Below are 22,236 nucleotides of genomic sequence, written 5' to 3'. Positions count from 1 at the left end.
AAAAAGAAAAAGGGGAGGGGGGATAGTAGAGGATAGGAAAGGCAGCAGAACACAACAGACACTAGTATGGCAATATGTAAATCAATGGATGTGTAACTGATGTGATTCTGCAATCTGTATATGGGGTAAAAATGGGAGCTCATAACCCACTTGAATCAAAGTGTGAAATATGATATATCAAGAACTATGTAATGTTTTGAACAGCCAACAATAAAAAATTAAAAATTAAAAAAAAAAAGAATTATCAGAGAGATTAAAAACTGCCAGAGAAGTAGGAGAAAAATCAAGTAAACACGACACTGTGGAAACCTTGGCCAGACAGCATTTTAAGACGTGATAAAGGTCAGTGTCAAATGCTGCTGAAAGGTAGACTTAGTTAAACTGGCAAAAGTTCTGTGTACGATGGAGGCTAGAGCCAGACTGAAGTGCACTGTGAGAAGGGAATCATAAAATGATCCCAAGGTATAACTCTGGCTCACTTGGGTAGGAAACAGCAGCACAGGGGAAATGAGAGTGTGAGTTTGAGTGGGGGCTATTTTCTATTATTTTTATCAGAAGAACAAAGATTGTTTGAAAGACAACAGAAAGAATCTCTGAGGTAAGTGCTGGCCTCTGAGGGGCAGGGGAGAGAGAAGGAAAGAAGATGGACAGTAAAAGGATCCTGAGGAGGGTGAGGGGGAAAGTGCCAAGAATAACTGGAAAGGCTGCCTATGCAAAGGCTGGGAGGAGACTTGGTATCTAGAATAGGGAACTCTGTGTAGTGACTGATTTCCCTATAAAGTGGAAGGCGATGACACTGGCTGAAAAGATTGGAAAAGTATAGAAAAGAGAATGGAGTAAGAGGAAAAGGGTCATGTCCAGGGTCACCTGAGGGTGTGTACAGTAGTGTATGGAGAGCTCTGAGGATCACTCTTGCTGTTGCCTGAGTAACTATTATATGGTCTCTAAGGTCCAGTACCACTTTTGCCAGACTTTTGTATGAAAGGTAAAGAAGTGAATACATTTTCCATTGATGAATCAAATACTAAAATAAGACCACTAAGGTTTCAAATAAATTTTATCACACAAACTTAATCTCCTAAGTATGTGACTAAACTCTAGTCTTTCATTCTTATCTAGGTCAATTTATTTTTATTTTTTTTGATACTGGAAACTGAACCCAGAGGTGTTCTACCACTGAGCCACACCAACCAACCCTTTCTTCAAAATTTAAGAGAGTATCTTGCTAAGTTGCCCAGGCTGGCCTTGAACCTGAGATCCTCCTGTCTCAGCCTCCTGAGTTGCTGTGATTATAGGCATGGACCATTATGGCTGGCTTAGCTCAAATTTTAAACTCTTATTTCTTTCAAAATAATTTAAGCCAAATTACTTACTTGATATTGTTTTTTAATCAATATAATAAGCAAAAGGAAAAAATAAAATTACCTAAATACAAACCTTACACAATGCTTATAACTAAAGATTTTCTGTGAATGTGGGCTGAATCTGTTACAGAGACATCTCAACACTGCAAATTATAAAATGAATTTAAAAAATAGAAAGTCATTATTTCAAATTTTGGGTGACAAAGAACAACCAACACCATTACATTCTAGTTATTTTTTCCTACCATATCTACACCACTTCTTTCTTCTAATAGTATTCGAAATAAATTAGCTGTGATCTTGTTATCAGTGACACCTTGCCCAAGGCCACGATTATCATCTTGCATCAATCTTCGATCCATGATGACTTCAATATCACCTAACAAACAAAGAAACTGACCAGGATTATTTAATACAGATATTTGTTAAAGATCATTTAAGTAGAAGGCATGATGTCTTGTTTTAAATTTCTGGGCCAGTTCAGGAGGTGAATCTTGATAGCCCACATGCCATGGACTTTCTCTTGGTAACAACAGTTCAAAGCAGCTACAATAAATTCATAAAACAAGAGAGCATTTCTCTTTCTCTTCATTAATGTTTAGCAATACCTGATAAGAAATTTTAAAATAGGATAAGACAAATCAAAACTTAAATGAAACATATTTCAAAAAAAATTAATTAACCTAAAAAATTGATTTTTAGTGCCAGCACTTGGAAAAAAAATGTTTATGAGGTTTCTTAGGAAATGTACTACAAACATGTAGTAATAAGATACATACCCATGCATGGGATCTAACAAAGATTCACAAGTAAAATTTAGGTAGCTTGATATGTGGTGATTCTCTGAAGAAGTCCTAGAGTTTGAAGACATCCAACCATGTGCTCCCTTCTCTGATACTGTGTTAGCAGGATCATCATTGTCCTGCCAGTGCTCTGGCTTTAAGGGGTCATACCTGATTCCTTTATTTGCCATGTGATAATTCCATATTTCCTCTAGTTTAAGTTATAAACTAATGATTAGGTTATGAAATTACAAAGTGAAAAAATTAAAATCAGAATCATAGGTATAAATTCAAGATTACACTCAAACAGGACTTTAAAAGCTAAAGTTACACTTAAAAAATACATGTATATTTTTTCATATCTATTACTACATTAAATGATCATTTGGCTTTAAAGGGAAATAGCTAACCTAGAAAATTTTTAATAACTAATAACCTTTTTAGTTTCTTTCTTGGTAACAGTTCAAAGCAGCTACAATAAATTCATAAAACAAGAGAGCATTTCTCTTTCTCTTCATTAATGTTTAGCAATCTGATAAGAAATTTTAAAATAGGATTAGACAGATCAAAACTTAAATGAAACATTTTTCAAAAAAAAATTAATTAACCTAAAAAATAGATTTTTAGTGCCAGCACTTGGAAAAAAATAGTTTAGATGTCCAGTACAAAAATTACAGTAGAATTATCACTGTTACTCTCTCCATGTTTTAGGAGACCTTTATCTAGGATTTACTCCCAGGAGTTAACTGTTCTCATGTGTATCTAGAGCCTATCACTTCACACCTAAGTCAGCAAATCAATTTCCTGGCAATTTCTAATTCTTCTCCTGCTTCAAATCTTGGATCATACAACATGTGACACTTAATGATTTTCTGGACTGTACTCAAATTGTTTTAATTCAAATACTGGGGCTATTTGACTGTTTCTAACAGAAGCAGAAGAGCTTGATTGTTCAGCCTGTCTTCACTGGGAAGTAAGAGAATACTTGTCACTGTCTGAGTCTAATGTCTAGTCCCCTATTTAGACCACATCTTTGAAAATTTAAGGCAGGGTTTAAAAATGGGTGGCTCAAGAGTTACATGACACAAAGATGTTTTGTCTACACATTTTATTTAAATTATGTTAACATTTATAGGTTCCATGACTTCAAGTAAAATCCCAGACTTGTGAATTCTTTTACAAAGACTGAAATATTTAGCAACCAAAGGGCCTTTATCCTTGTGGCAAACATCAAAGTGCACTAAGTAGTGGATGCCCCATTGTAAATGGGGAAAACACTCTCCAGTGTTTCTGTGCCCCCATCATTCCCCATTGGTCACTGACGTGAAGTCATTATTTTTGTAATTGAAGTTATGTCTTCACAGCATAACTTCACGTGACTTTATCTAATGAGTGTCACAAGAAAAATGAGAAGTAGTAATTTATTTGTTTGTGGAAGCCCAGAATGCATGTAGATGCCTATGTAAAAGTTGGGTTTGTGTCAAAAGACACATCAGGTGTCTGTACTTAATTTATTACCTGTACGTCTCCTTCAGATATTTATTATTTGCAACTCTTGGTAGGTTAAAAAAAAGAGCAATTGATGATATATACAATAACTAATTTAAAATTATGCATTATAAGACATCAAAGTCTTTCTATAGAAAGTTTTATAAAAACTAATCAGTTTCTACTGCCTATTTCATCTTTCTTTTCATTGCTTTCTCTTCTTTGGAATCCTTGAAGTTGTACTTCTTCATGCCCATAACTCCATCATCTCATCTACTCATCTTCTTTTGGAAGTTGTGGGGTAGAAAGACCAGGACCCAGAAAAACTAAACTTCACATCTTTGCGAACTTAGGTAAGTTTTCTAAACCTGTAGAGTCTGAGTTTCCACATCTAGTAAATCAAGGTGGTGACAGGGATCTCATCTATACAAAGAATAGGCTATCAGAAGAAGTAAGTTATCTTTAAAAAAAAAAAATGGTGACATGTAGGCCCCTGTTCTTTACCTGATGTTTGAGAAAATTCATTACTTTATTCTCTTCTTACAAAACCTAAAACTAATAGGCTGGTTCTTGAAAGAAAACAGGCTGGTTTTAATGGAACAGGATAATTTATACATTTGTACACAGAAAAATTGTACAATTAGAACTGAAACCTTTCAGAGCAAAAAATAATTCAGCAACACATACCACTTTTCAAACTGGAAACACCGGAAGACTGAGCAGAGAGCAGTGTCAACCGATTCTTAGCATCCTGGATATATGCCATTGTAGTCATTGGGTAGACATTTGCTTGAAGAGGCAATTTGCTCAATGTCATTCTAGGTTGAATCTATAAAACCAAACAATTCTCTTTTAAAAATTGTGATATTTACATATATACTTTTACAAATTATTATTAAATATTGAGCTTTCTTCTAAAAAGACTTGAGTTTCCTTTCTTGTTTAAGCTAAGAAATAATCTAAAAATTAAAATATTTCTTAAAACATAATGAAGACAAATCACAAGGATCTTAGAAAACAATTTTTAAGTGGGAAAGGTAGAACTTGTCCTGATTTTAAAAATAGGCATTTCTATTTAAATTCAGAATAAAAATGCCTAAAAAAAATCTTCTAGCTATTCCATATTTGCATAAAACAAATTATAAAGGTATTAAGTATTCATTTCTCATCTAAATCTAACATACTTCTTTTGTAATGAATGTTAAGCATAATAGCTCTCTATCCCTTTCAAGACATATCTCCCATTATTCTTGAATCGCTTTTAATAAATACCACAGATCTCCCCACCAAATCCTCTAACATATTAGATTATAATCAAATGCATATTTATATTTGAAAGCCATTCAACATTTACTCTTCTTGTTTAGCTTCAATGTAGATAGTTCTAAATTTTGGTTTCTCACAGACTAGTATTTGAATGCATGAAATAGAAATTTATCTTTTGAGAGAGACTGTCAGAACCTAAAGCAGTCTGGGTAACAGTAACTAATTCTAACTTCAGAACCCTGTTACCAATGAGTCGTACACCACTTAAAACTGTCATCTCCTCCTTTTAACTTAAGAAAGTTTGACATGAAACTCAAGAAAATGAGAGGTACAAAGTTAGCCTAACAGTTAACGTGCACTGAGTGCCCATTAATGGAAGGATGGTCCTTAGTACTTCATGGATCTGATCTTTAATATTTCTACAACCCTAGGAATGTGAGTGTGTTCCTCAACTTACTGATTATATTGGGGTGAATAGTGTCCCCTCAATGTTCATGTCTACCTATAAACTGTGAATGTGATTTTATTTTTAAATAGAGCCTTTGCAGAAATAGATGAGCCTATACTAAAGAAGGGTGGATCTTAACTGAATGCCTGGTATCTTATAAACAGGAAAATGTGGACAGAGAGAGAGATAGAGGCACAGGGAGAACACCAGTTGTGAACAGGTGAGGAGACTAGAGCGATGTATCCACAAACCCAGGAATGCCAGAGACTGTTGATAAGCACCTGAAAACAGAGAGAGGCAAATAAAGCTTTTTCCCTAGATCTTTTCAAGGGAATATATTCTGCCCACACCTTAACTTCAGATGTCTGGCTTCCAGAATTGCGGAAGAACAAAGCTGTGTTGTTTTAAGCCACCCAGTTATTGGTAATCTGTATGGAAAATCTAGGAAATTAATATACTGATAAAGAAGTGACTGAATTGTTACAAAAAAGGAAAGCTACCTTGAAAGAATTCTCTTATTTCTTCTTTCCAATCCTGATCTTCTCATCCCAATTAACATGTACCCTTAAACTTATAAAAAGAAATGTTCAAAACTGCTCCTCCCATCTGGTACCTGCAGGTCTTAATTTCTAGTTTTATCCAGATACTATATTTCTAAAGCTAAAAGATAATTTATTTTTAAGAAATACTTAAATTGTAGACAAATATAATATTTTTCTTTTTACTCACAAGTTTAATCCCTGAAAAGAAAATTCCCATTTTTGGCTATTCATTTTTACTAAGTTTTCTCGTTCATGTATACACCTACACATATAAATAATTGCTTCTGTGAGATTTTAAGAAAAGACTCTTTTTGTGTACAAAGAAAATGAATCACTATAAAGTCAGGGTTTCGTCTGAAAACTAAACAGCTATAGTAGAATTAATATGTTAATCGGAATGTATGTTGCAATTTCTGTGCTTTGGAAAGGTTTAAATTTAACTTTTGGAAGAAATCTTAGAAGAGAATATTATCACAACCCTTTCCATTTATCCCAGTTGAAAATCAAAGCAAAAAGCATATGTTGTGAAATTATTTCTATTTATAGTTGGAAATTTCTAAAATGCTTATGTTTCAAAAACATGTTCATATTTTAAATATTAGTATTTCAAAGATATGGTGTCATACTCATATATTCATATAGAGGTTAAGGTAACAATCAAAAATTCTATTAAATTCTGTTAAAGAGAATTGACAATCTGAAAAAAAATACAAATTTTCTTACTACTATTTAAAACTTTTCATGAAAAGTTTTATTAATTATGTCCCTGCCCACATTTATAAACATATATTTGTCTATGTATAAATGTAAACACACATTGATAAAGAGAGGGAATTTAAAAATACACAAGGAAAATGAAATATGAACAAACTAATTTCTGAGGAGGGTAAAAAAGCCATCAATTCTTTTTTTTTTTTTTTTTTTTTTTTGATTTCCATCAGTATCTTACTGGTATTTATTTATTTATTTATTTATTTATTTATTTATTTTTTGGATATATCATCTTTCAAATAAATTCATATATATCTTAGCATCAAGGTACCTAAATGCATAATGATCACCAATATCCCTTTAAAAAAAATAAATCCTTGCAAACAGACGTTCTAGAAAAAAACTGGTCTCTCAAATATTTGTTCTAATTTTGGAAATATGACTGAATATAGAACTTAAAATTGTTTGTTAAAATTCAGTTTTATTTTAGAAGTAAATATATAGGCATATTTTTCAAAGGATCCAAAATTAATAGCCCATTATGATATACAAAAATTATATACTAATAGAACTTAGATTTTTAAGAAAATTACCTGATAGCCATTTAGGTCAGTATAAAATCTATTTTGGCTGTTTATTTCAGAAGAAATTCTCATTGCAATCTCACGGTTATATACATTTCGGATGTTTACAATATTAGAAATTTCCACAGAGCGCCCTTCTATTCCTATATTTAAAAGAAGAAAAAAAGGCACACATTAAAAAAAAGACAATTATTGCCCAGCTTTTCTTAAATATAGTGTAGAGAAAGTCTTCCAAAGTTACATACTGTTAGGGTTTGAATATAAGGTATCCCTGTCAAAGCTTTTGTGTTAATGAAGTAATGTTCAGAGGTAAAAGTATTAAATTATGAGATCTGTGAACTAACTGGTGGATTAATACACCTAATGGATTAATAATTTGAATAGACTGGGTGGTAACTGTAGGCAGGTAGGTTGTGGCTGGAGGAAGTAGGTCACTGGGGGTACACCTCTGGGGTTTATATTTCCCTGTCACCTAGCTGGTGCAAAGGTGTGAGCTCTGGCTCACTCGCACTCTCTTTCTCTCTCAACCTCTCTCTTGCCCTCCCTCTTTCTTGTTCTCGCCCTCTTGAGCTCACTCTGCTTCCTTGCCCGACTCTTCTGCCATGTTTCACCTCACCTTGGACCCAGAGCAATGGAGCTGGTCAACAATGCCTGAACCTCTGAAACCTTGAGTCAAAACAAACTTTTCCTCCTCTAAGTTTCTCTTATCAGGTACTTTGGTTATAGTGATGAAAAGCTAACTAAAACACAACTATCTGTTTTCTATTTCATATCTTTACATACTAAATGGTGTCACTATTTATTTTTTCTCTTCCTTAATGTTACATTATAGATAGCATTTATTCAGGGGCACATGTAATTCAACAAAAGGATAAGGAAGTTGTAATAATATAAATGCAGATGACATATAACATATCACTGATAATCCAAGGAGTTCTGAGGGGAAGGAGGACACTAAATGAGAAAAGGTTGACCCCACTCCAGGCCAATTCACCTCTCACCTGTACCCCTATTTCCATGAGACACATTGTAGGCTCATTTCTCCACCTTCCTCTACTTACATATGAGAAATATGACTTAGTGAAATTTACACTCTGGTATGGTTCAAGAGACAGTGTATTTATTATTGCCTACAATCTACTTCTAGGAAAAGAGACAGCAGATCCAATGAGCTGATTTATGAAACCAATATTAACATATTAGTATTTGTGGACTACAATCAGCAGAGCTCCCTAGAAGTCAAATCAATTTTAATTGAGTTTGATATCTCTTAGGACCCAATGTTATGGGGTGATCAATTCTACCTTTTGCCACAAAAAGCAGAGGACAGCTTGAAAAAGTCCCAAATAAATCAAACTTAACGTGTTTGCTAGTATCATTCTACGCAAACTGTATCATGAAGTCCTCAATGAAGCCTCAGGTCAATTTCAGTGATAGAGGAGTTGTAAGGAAATCCAACATGCTCAACACAGATGGTGAATACATCACAAGATCTTCTGAAGAGCAATTAGGGAAGGGGTTGTAAGGAGAGAGACTGCCCTATCTTACTTCATAAAACTGACATTTTGAAGTTCTAAGAATCCTGGAAACTTACCCATAGCTTTACTTCTCCCTATTACTCCTCACACACTGTTACTCTGTGCTGATAAGCAGCAAACTTTTTAAACAAAGAAAGCTGTAAAAAGAAAAACAGGGAGAGGAAGAACAGCATAAGGTAGACTTCTTAAGAGCTAAGAATTCCCATAGCTTATAGAAAGTGACAGCAAACAATTAAGGAAAGTCAGCTTGACTCTGTGGAATCTATGGAAACAAATGTAAATCCAGCTAATCCAAGTACTACAGGTGTCTGTGGAAAAATACACTGGAAATTATAAAATATAAATAATAATATATGGTGATAAGTAGTGCTCAATGGGCTGAAGCCTCTATTTATTGAATCTGCAGAATGCTCACAGAATTGCTGTTCCAACTTAGCTACTTCACTGGACCTAGCTTAGGTTTCCTATTACACATTCATAAAACTACTAGGAGCTAGGCACAGTGGTGCACATCTGTAATGACAGCAAATGGGAAGGCTGAGGCCCTAAGCAAATTAGCAAGCCCCTGTCTCAAAACAAAATATAAAAATAAAAAAAAGTTGGGGATGAAACTCAGGGGGAAAGTGCTTCCTGGGTTAAATCCCCAGTACCCCAAACAAAACTATTTTGAATGGAAAAAAGGGGATGCCCCCCACTTTAATGGCCACAGCATGAACCACTAATCTGCAAGTTAAATATATACATATATTTTCTTCTGAGAATTATTAAAGGAACCTGTAAAGACAGATGATCCAAACATCTCCACCATTACTGGAAAGTTAAAAAAATCACATAATACAATAGAATTTTCTTTGAACTAGGAAATATTGCTCTAAATACAAACTTTGCTTTTATTATGTTTACGTTAACTAGAACAATTTTAAAAGTTTAAATAAAATGTATATGGAATTTTAATAGATAAGTGTTTACAAGGAGTCAGGTTGTAGCTCAATGGCAGAGATCATGCTTAGGCTGCACAAGGCCTTGGCACCAGAAATGATACCACTCATGTATCACTAAAGACCATAGAAGATGATAAGAAGTTAACTTTAATCTAGCAGAAGCCATTTATAGGTTTTAGCACTGTGTTTTCTTTTCTCTAGAGAGAATATTCTCTCAGGGGTCAACAGAATACATGAAATGAAGGAAGTCTTAACAAGGGAGAACATCGTTAATTTAAATTCACGTAACTCCAGAAAACATTTACAAAGAATGTGCTTCAAGGAAAAATTAATAATTTCACATTACCTCTGGCAGTAACAAATTATTTCCATTGAGAAAGTCATCTTTCTCAAGCTCAATATTACACTCAGATCCTGCTATGGCAACAAATTCTTAAAGCTGTTTAAAAGGAGCTCTATGTCCATTCACAACTCGACAAGACATTAAATTCTGAGCCAGGACAGACTTTTAAAATAAGATCAAACTTAATATGCTTATTATGAACAAAACAAAACCTAAAATAGCAGTAAAAGCAAGAAGGTATCCCTGAGTTCTCAAAGAGAATTGATTATATTTTAAAAAACAGTATGTGTTAGAGAGACTTCCAATTTTTGCTTTTCTGTGTTCACATTCCCCTAAAGAAGCCTGTGGGATGCCTTTGCTAAAGAAGCCTGTGGGATGGAAGGGAGAACTTCCCTGGGAGCAGGAATACACACCATGGGACCCAGTGGTCACTGGATCTCTGCAGCATGTGACAGCAAAAGTGCTGAGTTATGGTTTAGATACAAGGTTTCCACTCAAAACTCTAATGTTCATGTAGGAATGTTCAGAAGTGAAATTATTAGATTATGGGAGCTATAACCTAATTGGTGAATTCATTGATTTGATGGATTAATAATTTGAAAAAACTACTGTACTGGGTGAAAACTTCAGGCAGGGGTGGGCATGGCTGAAGGAGGTACATCACAGGGGAGTGCCCTTGGAAACTGTATCTTGTCCCCACCCCCCACGCTCTCTGTTGCCTGCCTGCCACAGTGGAGCAGCTTTCCTCTGACACACTCTTCCACCATGATGCCCTACCTCAACTCCAGCCCAAAGCAATGGAGACAGCCCAAAGCAATAGAGTCAGCCTAGCATAGACTGAGCCCTCTGAAACTATGAGCCAAAATGAACTTCTCATTCTCTAAGTTGCTGGTCGTGTATTTTGATAATGGTGACAAAGAGCTGACTAACAGATGTTGCTTTTATCAAAATGGTTCACTCTGGGCCTGGGTACCCAGGACTGCCTAGACCCTTCTGGATTTTCTGCAATCCTGGGAAAGGAAGTGACTCTTACTTTATATAGATTAGTCCATTGAGGGGAGAGAAGAATGAAGCCATTACATTGATTTATATATGAGAAGTAAGTGCCCTTCTTGCTGTTAATACCTGCCCTTCTGGAGAAGAGAGAATGAAGGTAGTTTATTCTTGCTAATATAGACAACGAAGGGCAAGAGACAGTCCACAGTTGAAAAGTTGCAAAAAAAAAAAAAAAAAAAAAAAAAAAAAGAGGCCAAGAAAGTACCATTCCACTAAATTCTTCTATATATGCTGTAGATTCTAGTCTCCACTCTGGAACTGGGGCTGTTGTTTTTACTTCCTAGAGCCTGTTAAGTTCTCATACACAGAGACTTTCCTACACACCATCTTTACATTCTAGGTCTTAACATTCTGGCCACATGAATGGCTAAATCACCATTAAACACAAATAGCTAAGATGCAAGAGAGCCTGTCCTTCATCACATAGAAATTTGCTGACACGGAAGGAAAGCAAATTGCTATGAGTAAAGTTTAAGTAGCTGGGAAGATGAAGGAATAGGATTTTCATTGTGAGCAAATGCATGCAGATTAGAACACAAGCTCCTCAAACACAGGGATCATGTCTTATTTAGCTCCCAGCACACAGAAGGTATACAACAAGTGTCTGTGGAGCGAAGGGTGGCAGCTAAGATGCAATGAGAGTAGCTCTCCATTGCTGATGCTTACTATGTACCATATGCTAACCAGATGCTTTATATACTTAATCCTGGTCCTAAGCCTAGGAGGAAATCACTTGCCCAAGCTTATGAGGCCGGCAGCAGCAGCACCTAAATGTTTCAGGCATTATGCCTCACTGGCAGAATGACTGGAGAAAGCTAAATTTACTCTGAGACCAAGTACTGGGAAAGGCTTGCAGCAACTCTTGAGTAGAAAGATGTCCAAATTAAATGAGAGAGAAAGACAGAAAGGGTGTTGAACTGGAATCTTATATACTGTATCAGCTGTTTAATTGAGTAAAATATAATTAAGGTGTTACAAGGCTTGCCCAAACGTCTCTGAAAGAGCCCCAAACTCTTATCAAAAATTAAGAACACATGCTCTATTACACAGCAGTTCCTCCTCACTGTTTCTAGCTGAGGTGAGCACAGTTGTGCACACAGGAAGCACGTTACCAGCATACTTGCTGTGTACTACTGCTAAGAGGAAAAACTGGGAAAATATTCTAGATATCTATCAAGAAGGAAATGAAAAAATAAGATCAGGTATAACCATGCTATGGAATGCTGTGTAGCAAATGAAAACAATGAGGTAGATGTCTGTTCTGGCAGAGAAAGAGATCTGATGAAAAAGTTAAATGTAGTACTTGTGTAGTATAATAAACTTTATGCTGAAAACAGACACAAACACAATGCTATATATTTCTACAGGGGTAGGGGCGTTTGTTACAACCTCCCCTGAGGAAAGGATAGGGATAGGCACAGATTCTAGAAGGGGTTATAAAATATGACTTTTGTCAAAAAGGGTATGCCTATATGGTATTTGTATTTAAAAACAATTATCAACATTCTGAAAGGAAAAACATTTTCTTAAGAGGTCAGGAGGAAATGAAACCAAGTAGGTCAGCAGACTGGGTCATGTCACAGCTTCAGGAGGAAAAAGATGCTGGTCTCTTTAGAGCCTTTGCCCACAGGATGGATCAGTAAAGCAGGGACAGAAAAGAAAGAGCATTATCACCTTCTTGACAGTTGCTTAGCACCAACCTCAGAACCCCAAACAAGTATTCCTTGGATCAGAGAAAAAATTGAAGGGTATCTCCAACACCTCCCATGCGGGGAGGAAACAGGGAAGGTATAAAGACTTTAAGAAATGCAGATGGAAAGCCTGGGGTCTCATCTGTGAGCAGTAAAGATGATGATGGCCTGTGGAAAAATCTCAGCATCCATCCTTTCCTATGTACTAGCTGCATCCCCCCCACTCAGATCTTTGTCATATGTATCTGGAACAGGCCAATTCAACTCTGAACTGCAGAATCTTAGAGTTAAGTCCAGCCCTCTCCACCTCTCCAAATCATCCCTTCTAGTAATTTTCAAATGCTAAGTATCCTTTTCCAAGGAATATACAGATAAATTAGATATTACTCTGACAAATTTCAATATGTTAAAGGAGTGATAGGCAACAGTTTGGGGAAAAGACCAAGAGAGCCTCACTCCACACCAAGATTCTAGTGTCTTATCAGTATACTTAACATGTGATTAAGACAAATCATTAGTTCAAGATGAGATAACAGCAACTGGTCCATGCCCATCTAGAAAAATAAAAAGTGACAGGTAGAACCTTAAGCAGCTGCCATGGAAAACAAAGACTTCTGATTTTGAATATTTTCCTCTCCACATTTGGGAGTATTTTGTATTTAAATCATCAAAAATATAAAATTTTTCCCATTACATATTTACTTTTCTGGCACTGTTTTTGTGAAATTAATCCAGCTACTCTTGGAGGTGACACACATGGCTACTGATTAACACAATGTTTAGTTCAACATGTACAATGAAATGACAATTCTCATAACAATGAGGAACTAAAGTCAACACGTAAATATTGTTTGTAAAAAGCAAATACTGTCATGGCTATATAAACTTTTAAATTGTCCTCATATCTGAATGTACCAAAATAAGAAATGGTAGTAATTTCCACAAGTGGACGACCTTTTCTCCATGTTGACTTTCTCAACTCATCATCCATTATAAGATCTAATTTATCCTCTGAGGCACTGCTGATTTCTGGGTCTGTAAATGTTCACATTGATTATTTCTCCCAAAGTGAAAATTTTAACATCTGCTTTCATGAATACAAATTCTAGTAGATTTCATTCCATGTTTCAAATTAAAGAAAATGATGATACATCACATTGTTCTAGTTGTAAAACACTAAATTAATAACTATTACTATGTATTGATCACTTACAAGTTTGGCACTAGCCTGCACACTTTTTTCTTTTCATTTCAATAATTCTCATAACAATGTCAAAAAGTAAATGCATAATAAAAGTATAGCCTTTGATCACAGGATTTTAAACTATGGGTAAAGATTATTCTGATTTAGTATGATATACCTGAAAAAGGCCTAAAAACTGAAAAATACACAATGAAACTGGAAAGCTGCCTTTTATTTAAAAAAAAATCATTTTATGAAGCAAGAGTTTTTTGGGGAAGCTTTGTTTTGGAGGGAACAAACACCTACACCAAGCAGTTCTAACCTCAAAATAGATAATGAACACAAGATAAGGTCTAACTAAAGTACTTCCCTAGGAGGTAAATAGAAGAGCTCACAACACCAGAGTTTTCTTGGTGCTTTCTTCATGATGCAGGCTTGGACTGGTCTAGGACAGGGGAGGGAAGAATGCTCAAATGATCAGGCTAGTCGGTCTTCACCCACTTGGCACTGACAGTTTCTCTGAACCAATCTACTTTCAGTTCTCCAAACAGCTCCTTCTCCAGGTGCCTTTTGATGGGAGCCTTGAATTCCAAATATCATTCCTCACACTGATCTGCCAGAAAACAGTCCTGCCCTGGAGGCATGTCTGCTGCTTCCTTTTCTACCACTCTTTCAGAATTTCTAAGCAGGAGGAGGAGGAGGCAGTGGCAGCAGAGCAGCATACCTCTCTTCAACCTTAACTCCAATGGGTGTTGAACAAAGAGAATTTAAAATACTGGTGTCTGATTGGACCTGGATGAATAACATATTTTTGCAAAATGTGGTATCCAATTGTTTGCTTTGAACAAAATTGAAGGGAGACCTAAAATAGTACATCAAGGGGCCGGGGTTGTGGCTCAGCGGTAGAGTACTCGCCTGGCACATGCAAGGCCCTAGGTTCAATCCTCAGCACCACATAAAAATAAATAAATAAAATAAAGGTATTGTGTCCAACCACAACCAAAAAATAAATATTAAAAAAAAAATAGTCCATCAAGCCAGGCAGGATGACACATGACTGTAATCCCAGCCACTCATGAGGCTGAGGCAAGAGGGTCACAAGTTTGAGGCTAGCCTCAGAAACTTAGTAACAGCCTTTGATCATATGGATTGCAAGGTTGTAAACAATCTATTGAGATCCTGTCTCAAAATAAAAAATAAAAAGGCTGGGAATGTGGATCAGTGATAAAGACCCCCTGGGTTCAATCACTAGTATCAAAAAAAAAAAAAAAAGAAAAGAAAAAAGAAGAGTTCATCAAAATTGATGTTTGAGGGCTGGGGCTGTAGCTCAGTATCAGAGTGCTTGTCTACACATTACACATGTCAGGCACTGGGCTCCATCCTCAGCACCGAATAAAAAATAAACAAATAAAATAAAGGCATTCTGTCCATCTACAACTATAATTTTTTTAAATTGATGTTTGATAGTTACTCTGACTTATGACATCTAATTCAGAAGGAGTTTAAAGTTTTGAATGATAGTCCTATAACAAAAACTCCTTTTGTTACCAATTATTTATATAATGTTCCTTTGCATCAACACTTATAAAAACAAAAAGGTACAATTCCTTAAATATTTCCATTGAAATTTATAAAATGAATTATCAAAAATAGTAACACATTTATATCGTTTTGACCAACTGCATATTATTAATAATTTTTGTAATTCAATCTAGAAAATACTTGATACTTAGAAACCTTAGTATAAATTTTAATACATATAGATAAACACAAGTGATTTTTGTTTCAGTGAAATAATGAAAGGTTGACCAATAACAAGACTCTTAAGCATAAAAATAGTAAGATAAAATTCTGAAGGGGGAGTAGAATGCAAATAAGAGTTCAAGGAGAAAATGTAAGTTCAAGAAGAGCTTGTGCAGGCTTTTTAAAAATGCATACCTTGGTATCAAACCTCTGCTCATGGATATGATTATCTCTAAATGTCATTATTTTACAAGACCAAAACAACATTTTTTTTGCAATTATTTAAATGTATAGAAAAAGTAGATGTCAATTTAAGAATATGTAAGGGGCACAGATTTCTTCATATTCATATAGGAACCAGGGAGTTGGACCTAATCAACTCCATTTTAGGCTTTACTTTACTCTTCCTTCTCTTCTGTCCATTCAAATAACATTTCTGCAAGATCTAGCCTCTCAACAACTTGCTTCCTTCATCAAATCTTCCCCAACTCCCTTGCCATTTGATGACCATTCTTTCTCTTCTGATAGTTACTAACTCATTGGGGCCACTTTCTTCTCAAGTAGATCCAATGCTTAATCATGGGCCAGGCGTCAAGTATAGTAATGTAGTTATTCCCAGCTCCTCTGTAAGGTAGGCTCTGTTACTGTACCCCTTTAAGATGATGAAATCAAGTCTAGTAACCTGCACAAGGCCAAGTAGTTGGTAAGCAGCAGAGAGGGGGGTGAGGGATGGGAACAGGATGCAGAGGCTGACTCTGGGGTCTGAGCCATCATGCTTCCACTGTGTTTCCCATCCTGGAGCCCTCATCACAGTTCAGCACAACACACGTTTGTAAGGATGATGTTTCTCTGAGAAGAAGCTTTGCCTTCAATACAGTAGCTGCTGTCACACAGCCCCCAAGATAACCTCTGAGTCTGAATTTCCATCACCAGAATGTACTTTCCAGAGCCTTAAAATAACCTCCTCTTCCTTGCCTGTAGGGAATAATCAGGTTCGACACATTGCTACTTATTTCAATTTTTTAAAGTTCCAATTAACAGAAAAAAAATTCTGAGCATATTATGATATCCCAAAAATGTTTTAATTACCTAAGTCTGCCTAGTCAGAACTTACTTAATGCTTTTCACTCTTAAATCAAACTAACTATGGAATGCAGCCCTAGGGAGAAAATGAGGACTGATAGCAAACAATTTTAATATTCTCATGAATCTTTTTGTGGAAATAAAAACAACATCAATGAAACTCTGGGATCTTATTTACAAGTGGGATAGACTCCAGGAATGGAAGTGCCACATTCAAGCATCTGTAGAAGATGAATTCAGAACCAAGGAGTCAAGCACAAGAGACTATATGATTCTAGATTTTATGAAGACTCTCTGATGGTTACTCATAATGGACCATCTTCTTTTTTTAATAGATTAATTTCCTAGTTCCTAAGAAATGACAAACTCAAAAGGTGACTCTAGTTTGCTTAGCCCAGACACCAAGAATTCAGGTCTCTAATTCCCAATCTGATTACTTTATGTGAATAACTAGATGAGGCTCATTTTTGACTCTAACAAGTCAAGAGTCATGCAATAAATCCAATTAGATTTATATTCAAACTGCTCAGGCAAAAACTAAGAAACACTCTTTGATTGCTAACTATACCTATGAAAGAAAATTATTCAGTCATTTCAGTCAAAGGAAAATTTTTCCTTCCATACTTTTTGATAGCAATTCATTACATTTTACCTCCAGGCTACTTGCTTTCTTTTAGTAAGATTCACTACATATAGGACTTTTATAATATGTTGGTAAATAATAGGCAAAATTTATTATTGCACTCAAGATATTTCTCCTAAGGACTGAAACTTGGTTTACACACACATACTCACTCACACCACCTGCCTAGGAAAACACAGTCCTGGGGGCCAGGAGACCTTGAAGATATGTATTGTAACAGATTTGGGACCTCAACCTTATGCCAGAGTAAATGTACATGACACAGTGGTAACCCATAGCAACCTAATTTTTCAAAGTAGCTGTTGATGTCAGGGAACTAGGGCACTAAAGTCTAATAATTACAGCTCTGAAGACAAATGAAGTCACAGTTAGCAATGTTACTCACTGATCATTATGTTACTACAAGGTATATACTCTTGGTGATGGTGGAATATCAAATGTATTACAAGAGAATACGAGGGCTTTTGCTTGTATTATATTCTATCTTTTAATCCAAGATTAACAAAAAAGGAAAGTAGGCTATTCAGTGATGCTTGAAGCTTTAATTTAATAAAAGATGATTATACAAGAAAAAATAACTCCCACCTCCTCAATGTTCCTCCCCTCAGAAAATGTTATTTTTCTACAAACAATATTTTAGAAGTTATAAAATTATTCCAAAAGGGTATTTCACTAAATTATGTGTGCTATAAAATGGATTTCTTATCTAACCTGACATAAGGCAAAGAATTCTATTTCATTATAAATCTATGAAATTGCTCTGATCTTGTAGAGCTCTTAAAGCTAGTGAATACAAGATTTCTTCTAATTTAATATTTCTAGAAATCTTTTGAATGTGATGTTTGAACAATAATGAAAAGAAACATAGAGTGTTTTTTTAATAGTTTATATAATGCTAAGGAGGACAGACTTTCAACTGTACTTATAATCATTTTCCAAATCTGGAGAGAGTGCAAACAGAGAAACTAAAGTTAAATACCAAACCAATATCAAAAGTAGGGTTGAACTGAGGCCTCTCAACAGAGTTTGTTTCAAAATCAATAATGACCAAATAGTTTACGTAATTTAGGAAGTGTTTGATTTGTGTTCTTCATCTTGTTTTCTCCCAAAGTTTAATTTGGGCAAAATTCCTTTAGGGGATAAAAAGGCCAAAGAGCAAGAAAAATAAGAGGCTGAGAACTATAAGTATATTTAGTGAAGTTTTCATTACTTCAGTTTTATGAAAGAATATTTCAATAAACTAAATTTCAAAGGTTTAACATAGAGAACTCAATAAAGACAGATATCTATAATATTAACAACTCATTTTCATTGCTGAGAAATAAAATCTTTTATATAATTAGCTGGTTTACTAACCTAATACAATTACATAAAATTACATAAAATATTTATTTCCTTTCACCAACTCCCATTTCTTCCTGGATCAGAAATTTGTTCCTAAAAAGAAGCAGGCTCTGTTCATTAATATTTATCTAATAATTATATCTGGCCAACTTAGGGGGACAAAATTAGCATATCTAAAAAATAGGTTAAATTTGACAATCAACATTTTGGTTATTTTAAGAAATACTAGCTAAAAGTCTATCTACAAACCATGGAAGTTAACTGACATTTTCTTTGGATCTAAAATAAAAAGCCACCTTCTGTCTGCTTATTTTGATCAGTCATGCAGACTCCTGGTTTACAGGAGGCTGGTTCAAGATGTTAAAGAGCTTTCAGGTGTTTCTTAATACAGAGGCCTTGGTACTGCCTACCAGCCCTGAAGAACATTCTTCTAGGAGATGGAATGTCTATGGTGAAACATCCTGAAGACTTTACATCTCTATCCTAGGATTTGAACAGTGATTTCATTAAAACCTCGCTGAATCCTCAGTCAATGGGGAAAGAGAAGGACAGAGAGAGGTGAATCACCAAGACTACAGAGAAAAGGCAACACTGCCATAATGGGGATAATAAGGAAATCTTGGAAGAGCTCTGTCCGACACAAACAGAGGAGGGGATACAGCTTAGAAGAAAACCTTCCAGGTGATTCTGGTATCTCATCTCCCACTACCTTCCATGTTGAAAAAAAAAAAAAAATACAGAGGGCTATAGAGGAAAAAAGATACAGATGTCACTTCAAGTTGATACATGCTGATTTCCAATTTAATCCAGGCAACTAGAGTAAAACTCTCCCAGAAAAGCACTCTAAGTTAACTTCTCATTACACTTATTTATCTGTCATTTCTCACAAACTTCTAAAGCTTTTTGCTTTCAAGCTATAAAAATCTAATATTAGAAGGAAAAAAAAAAAGCTCCAGTCCAAGTTTATTGTACCCACTAACAAATTCAGAAGCAATATGAAGACCATATTTATGTTTTCATTAGTGCTTTCTTTCTGAACTAATCAAATCTCATTTTTAAAATACCTCCACTACCTACAGGTCAGATTTATAGAAATTTTGAGACCTGGCATAAAATTATACTTCAACATTTGAAAATATTTTTCTAGCAACTAATGAATAGACCACAAGTACTGAGAAAAAGTGAAAATAGGTAAGAACCAAGACCTTAATAGCTGTTCAAAGTATCAATACTGGTCAATTTGGTGATAAAATGAGGTACCTGCCAAACAGGCAATGCCCTTTTAAAAGCCTCTCTGCACCACACCACCAAGGAAGAGAGAGGAGAAAGGATCTAGAAAGGAAACACATGAGAAAAGAAAAATGAAACAATAAAGCAGACAAAAAAAAAAAAAAAAGGCAGAAGCCAAGCCAGCAAATAGTAATGAGCCAAACTGACAGCCCAAGAAGTGTTTAGAGTACTAAAGAGACAGTAATTTGGAAGGGCCAGAGCCAGTCAAATCTCAGTGGCTCTTGCTCCTGCTGAGCAGCTGTTAGTCAGCCATTGATAGTTCACTACCCAGTGGGGGACAGGAAGAGAGTAAAGAAGACAACCATTCAGTTCTGATCAGCACAGTTTGTTGGAATAAGTAAGCAGGCAAGTCAAACTCTATTAATTTCCAATCAGCCACTAAGGTAAAATGGAGGCTGAACTAGAGACACCTGCAGAAGAAGGGGGTTATGTACCTTATGCAAACTACCCCATGAGTTCCAGAATCCCACAAAAACCCAATGAAAACTCAAGGGATGCAGTGATATTGATAGACACAATTAAATAAAAACAAAAGCAATTAAGCAAATACTCTTGATTAAGAGGTTGAAATTTTAGAATGAATTGCTTTGGCTTTTATTCTAGGACACAGCTGATCTCTAAATACAATTGATGAAAAATAAAGGTAAATCCATCTTGATGACATAGGCATGTGCTATGCTGCACGTGAGGAAGAACATCCTCATTAAACAAACTAGTTTTAAGTAAAATTAAAAATAGATGAACACATCTTCCATGTGATGCTATTCCCATAAAATGAAACATTCTGTGATAGCTGAAAATGTTAGGCTCTCAGGGGAGGCTTATGCAATCAGATGATCCAAAACATTGTTTCTGGCTTGCCAGAAGTTTGGGAAACTCAATAGGAGAGTATTTCAGAACTACAGGCTTTCCTACATGTAGAAAGGAATTGCAGAGAAGTTAAAATTATGACACAAAGTTAGTGCCCAGTACTACTTTTCCCACTTCCAGAAGACCTTTTAGTTCTTGATTCAACCTAGGAATCATGGATTGTTTTAAAAATATATCCAATTATTATTTAAGAGGTTACTTGAGAAAAAGGTTTGTCTATACCTAATAGTCTATGGAAAGGCAAGGCATAAAAATTTCTATATACAATCCCTATTACTGTCCATATAGTTATTTATTGAAAAACAGTAATCATAGAAATTTTAAGTTAAAGACCCTAAATCAAAGCAAAAATAAATTTAGAGTTTGAAAATCAGAAAATTATATTTTTTGCTTCTCCATAAAGCCCCAAAAGGAATTAGTGCCTATTAACACAGTTTATCATTAGTTTTTCCCGTTGTAAATTTTTTTTTCAGCTTAGCTAAGAGCAAAGATAAAATGGCATTTTTATAAGTTTCACTTCTAAGAGCACTGATAACCCAGTAAATGGCCTGGCTATTAGAAGTACCCTATTCTAAAATCACTGAATTAAAAAATAGCCAATGTAGCTGAAAGTGTGTTTGTAATCTAAAGCTCCACCTAGATCCCATGAAGGATCAGTTGACTGCCCAGGGTTAAGTTCCAAAAAATGATCAAAAGCCTGTTTCTTATCATTTTAGCTAATAAAGATGCTGCTCAATACTGTTTAAAAACTAAATGGGTGATTTCATACCCTACATTATAAAGAGCTATAAACAAACAGAACTACTTGGAAACATTTTTCTTTTAAAGTTATATGTGTTTAATACATGTGATTGTAATACACTGTATATTTAAGAAGACAGGTCTCTGTGTGTGTGTGTGTGTGTGTGTGTGTGTTCCATTAATTTAAAGTCATTTATGACAATTGAAACAAAAATATTATTGTTTTCAAGTCTTAACAATCAGGCTTCTAGTTAATAAACTCATGACTTAAGCAACAATTGCCAAATGAAGGAGAAGACCCAGAGGAGAAAAAACGTGTATGCGGAGGAATGAAATGTTTATCATTTTTTATTATCAAAAGGTAAATATTGCCAGGCCTGTTGGCGAATGCCTGTAATCCCAGGCACTAGGGAGGCTGAGGTGGGAGGATCACAAGTTCAAAGCCAGCCTTAGCAAAAGTGAGGTTCTAATAAGCAAATCAGTGAAAACTTGTCTCTAAATAAAATACAAAATAGGGCTGGGGATGTGGCTCGGTGGCCGAGTGTCCGTGAGTTCAATCCCTGGTACCAAAAAAAAAAAAAAAGG

The 22,236-nt window shown here is 35.2% G+C and overlaps 1 protein-coding gene across 1 annotated transcript in view; it reads right to left on the bottom strand.

Moving 5' to 3' along the window:
• Positions 1 to 22,236, bottom strand: part of Man2a1 (mannosidase alpha class 2A member 1) — a 159,002-nt gene that overhangs the window by 20,444 nt on the left and 116,322 nt on the right. The window contains exons 16-18 of the mRNA XM_048811867.1: positions 7,195 to 7,328; positions 4,322 to 4,463; positions 1,610 to 1,743 (exon numbers count right to left, since the gene is read on the bottom strand). Coding sequence (XP_048667824.1) covers positions 1,610 to 1,743; positions 4,322 to 4,463; positions 7,195 to 7,328 — 410 coding nt within the window. The remainder of the gene's footprint in view (positions 1 to 1,609; positions 1,744 to 4,321; positions 4,464 to 7,194; positions 7,329 to 22,236) is intronic.

Source organism: Marmota marmota, unplaced genomic scaffold (assembly GCF_001458135.2).
Source record: "Marmota marmota marmota unplaced genomic scaffold, marMar, whole genome shotgun sequence".
In the NCBI taxonomy this organism is placed as follows: domain Eukaryota; kingdom Metazoa; phylum Chordata; class Mammalia; order Rodentia; family Sciuridae; genus Marmota; species Marmota marmota.
Note: the sequence above shows the minus strand (reverse complement) of the source record. Positions and strands in the feature narration are given on the sequence as shown.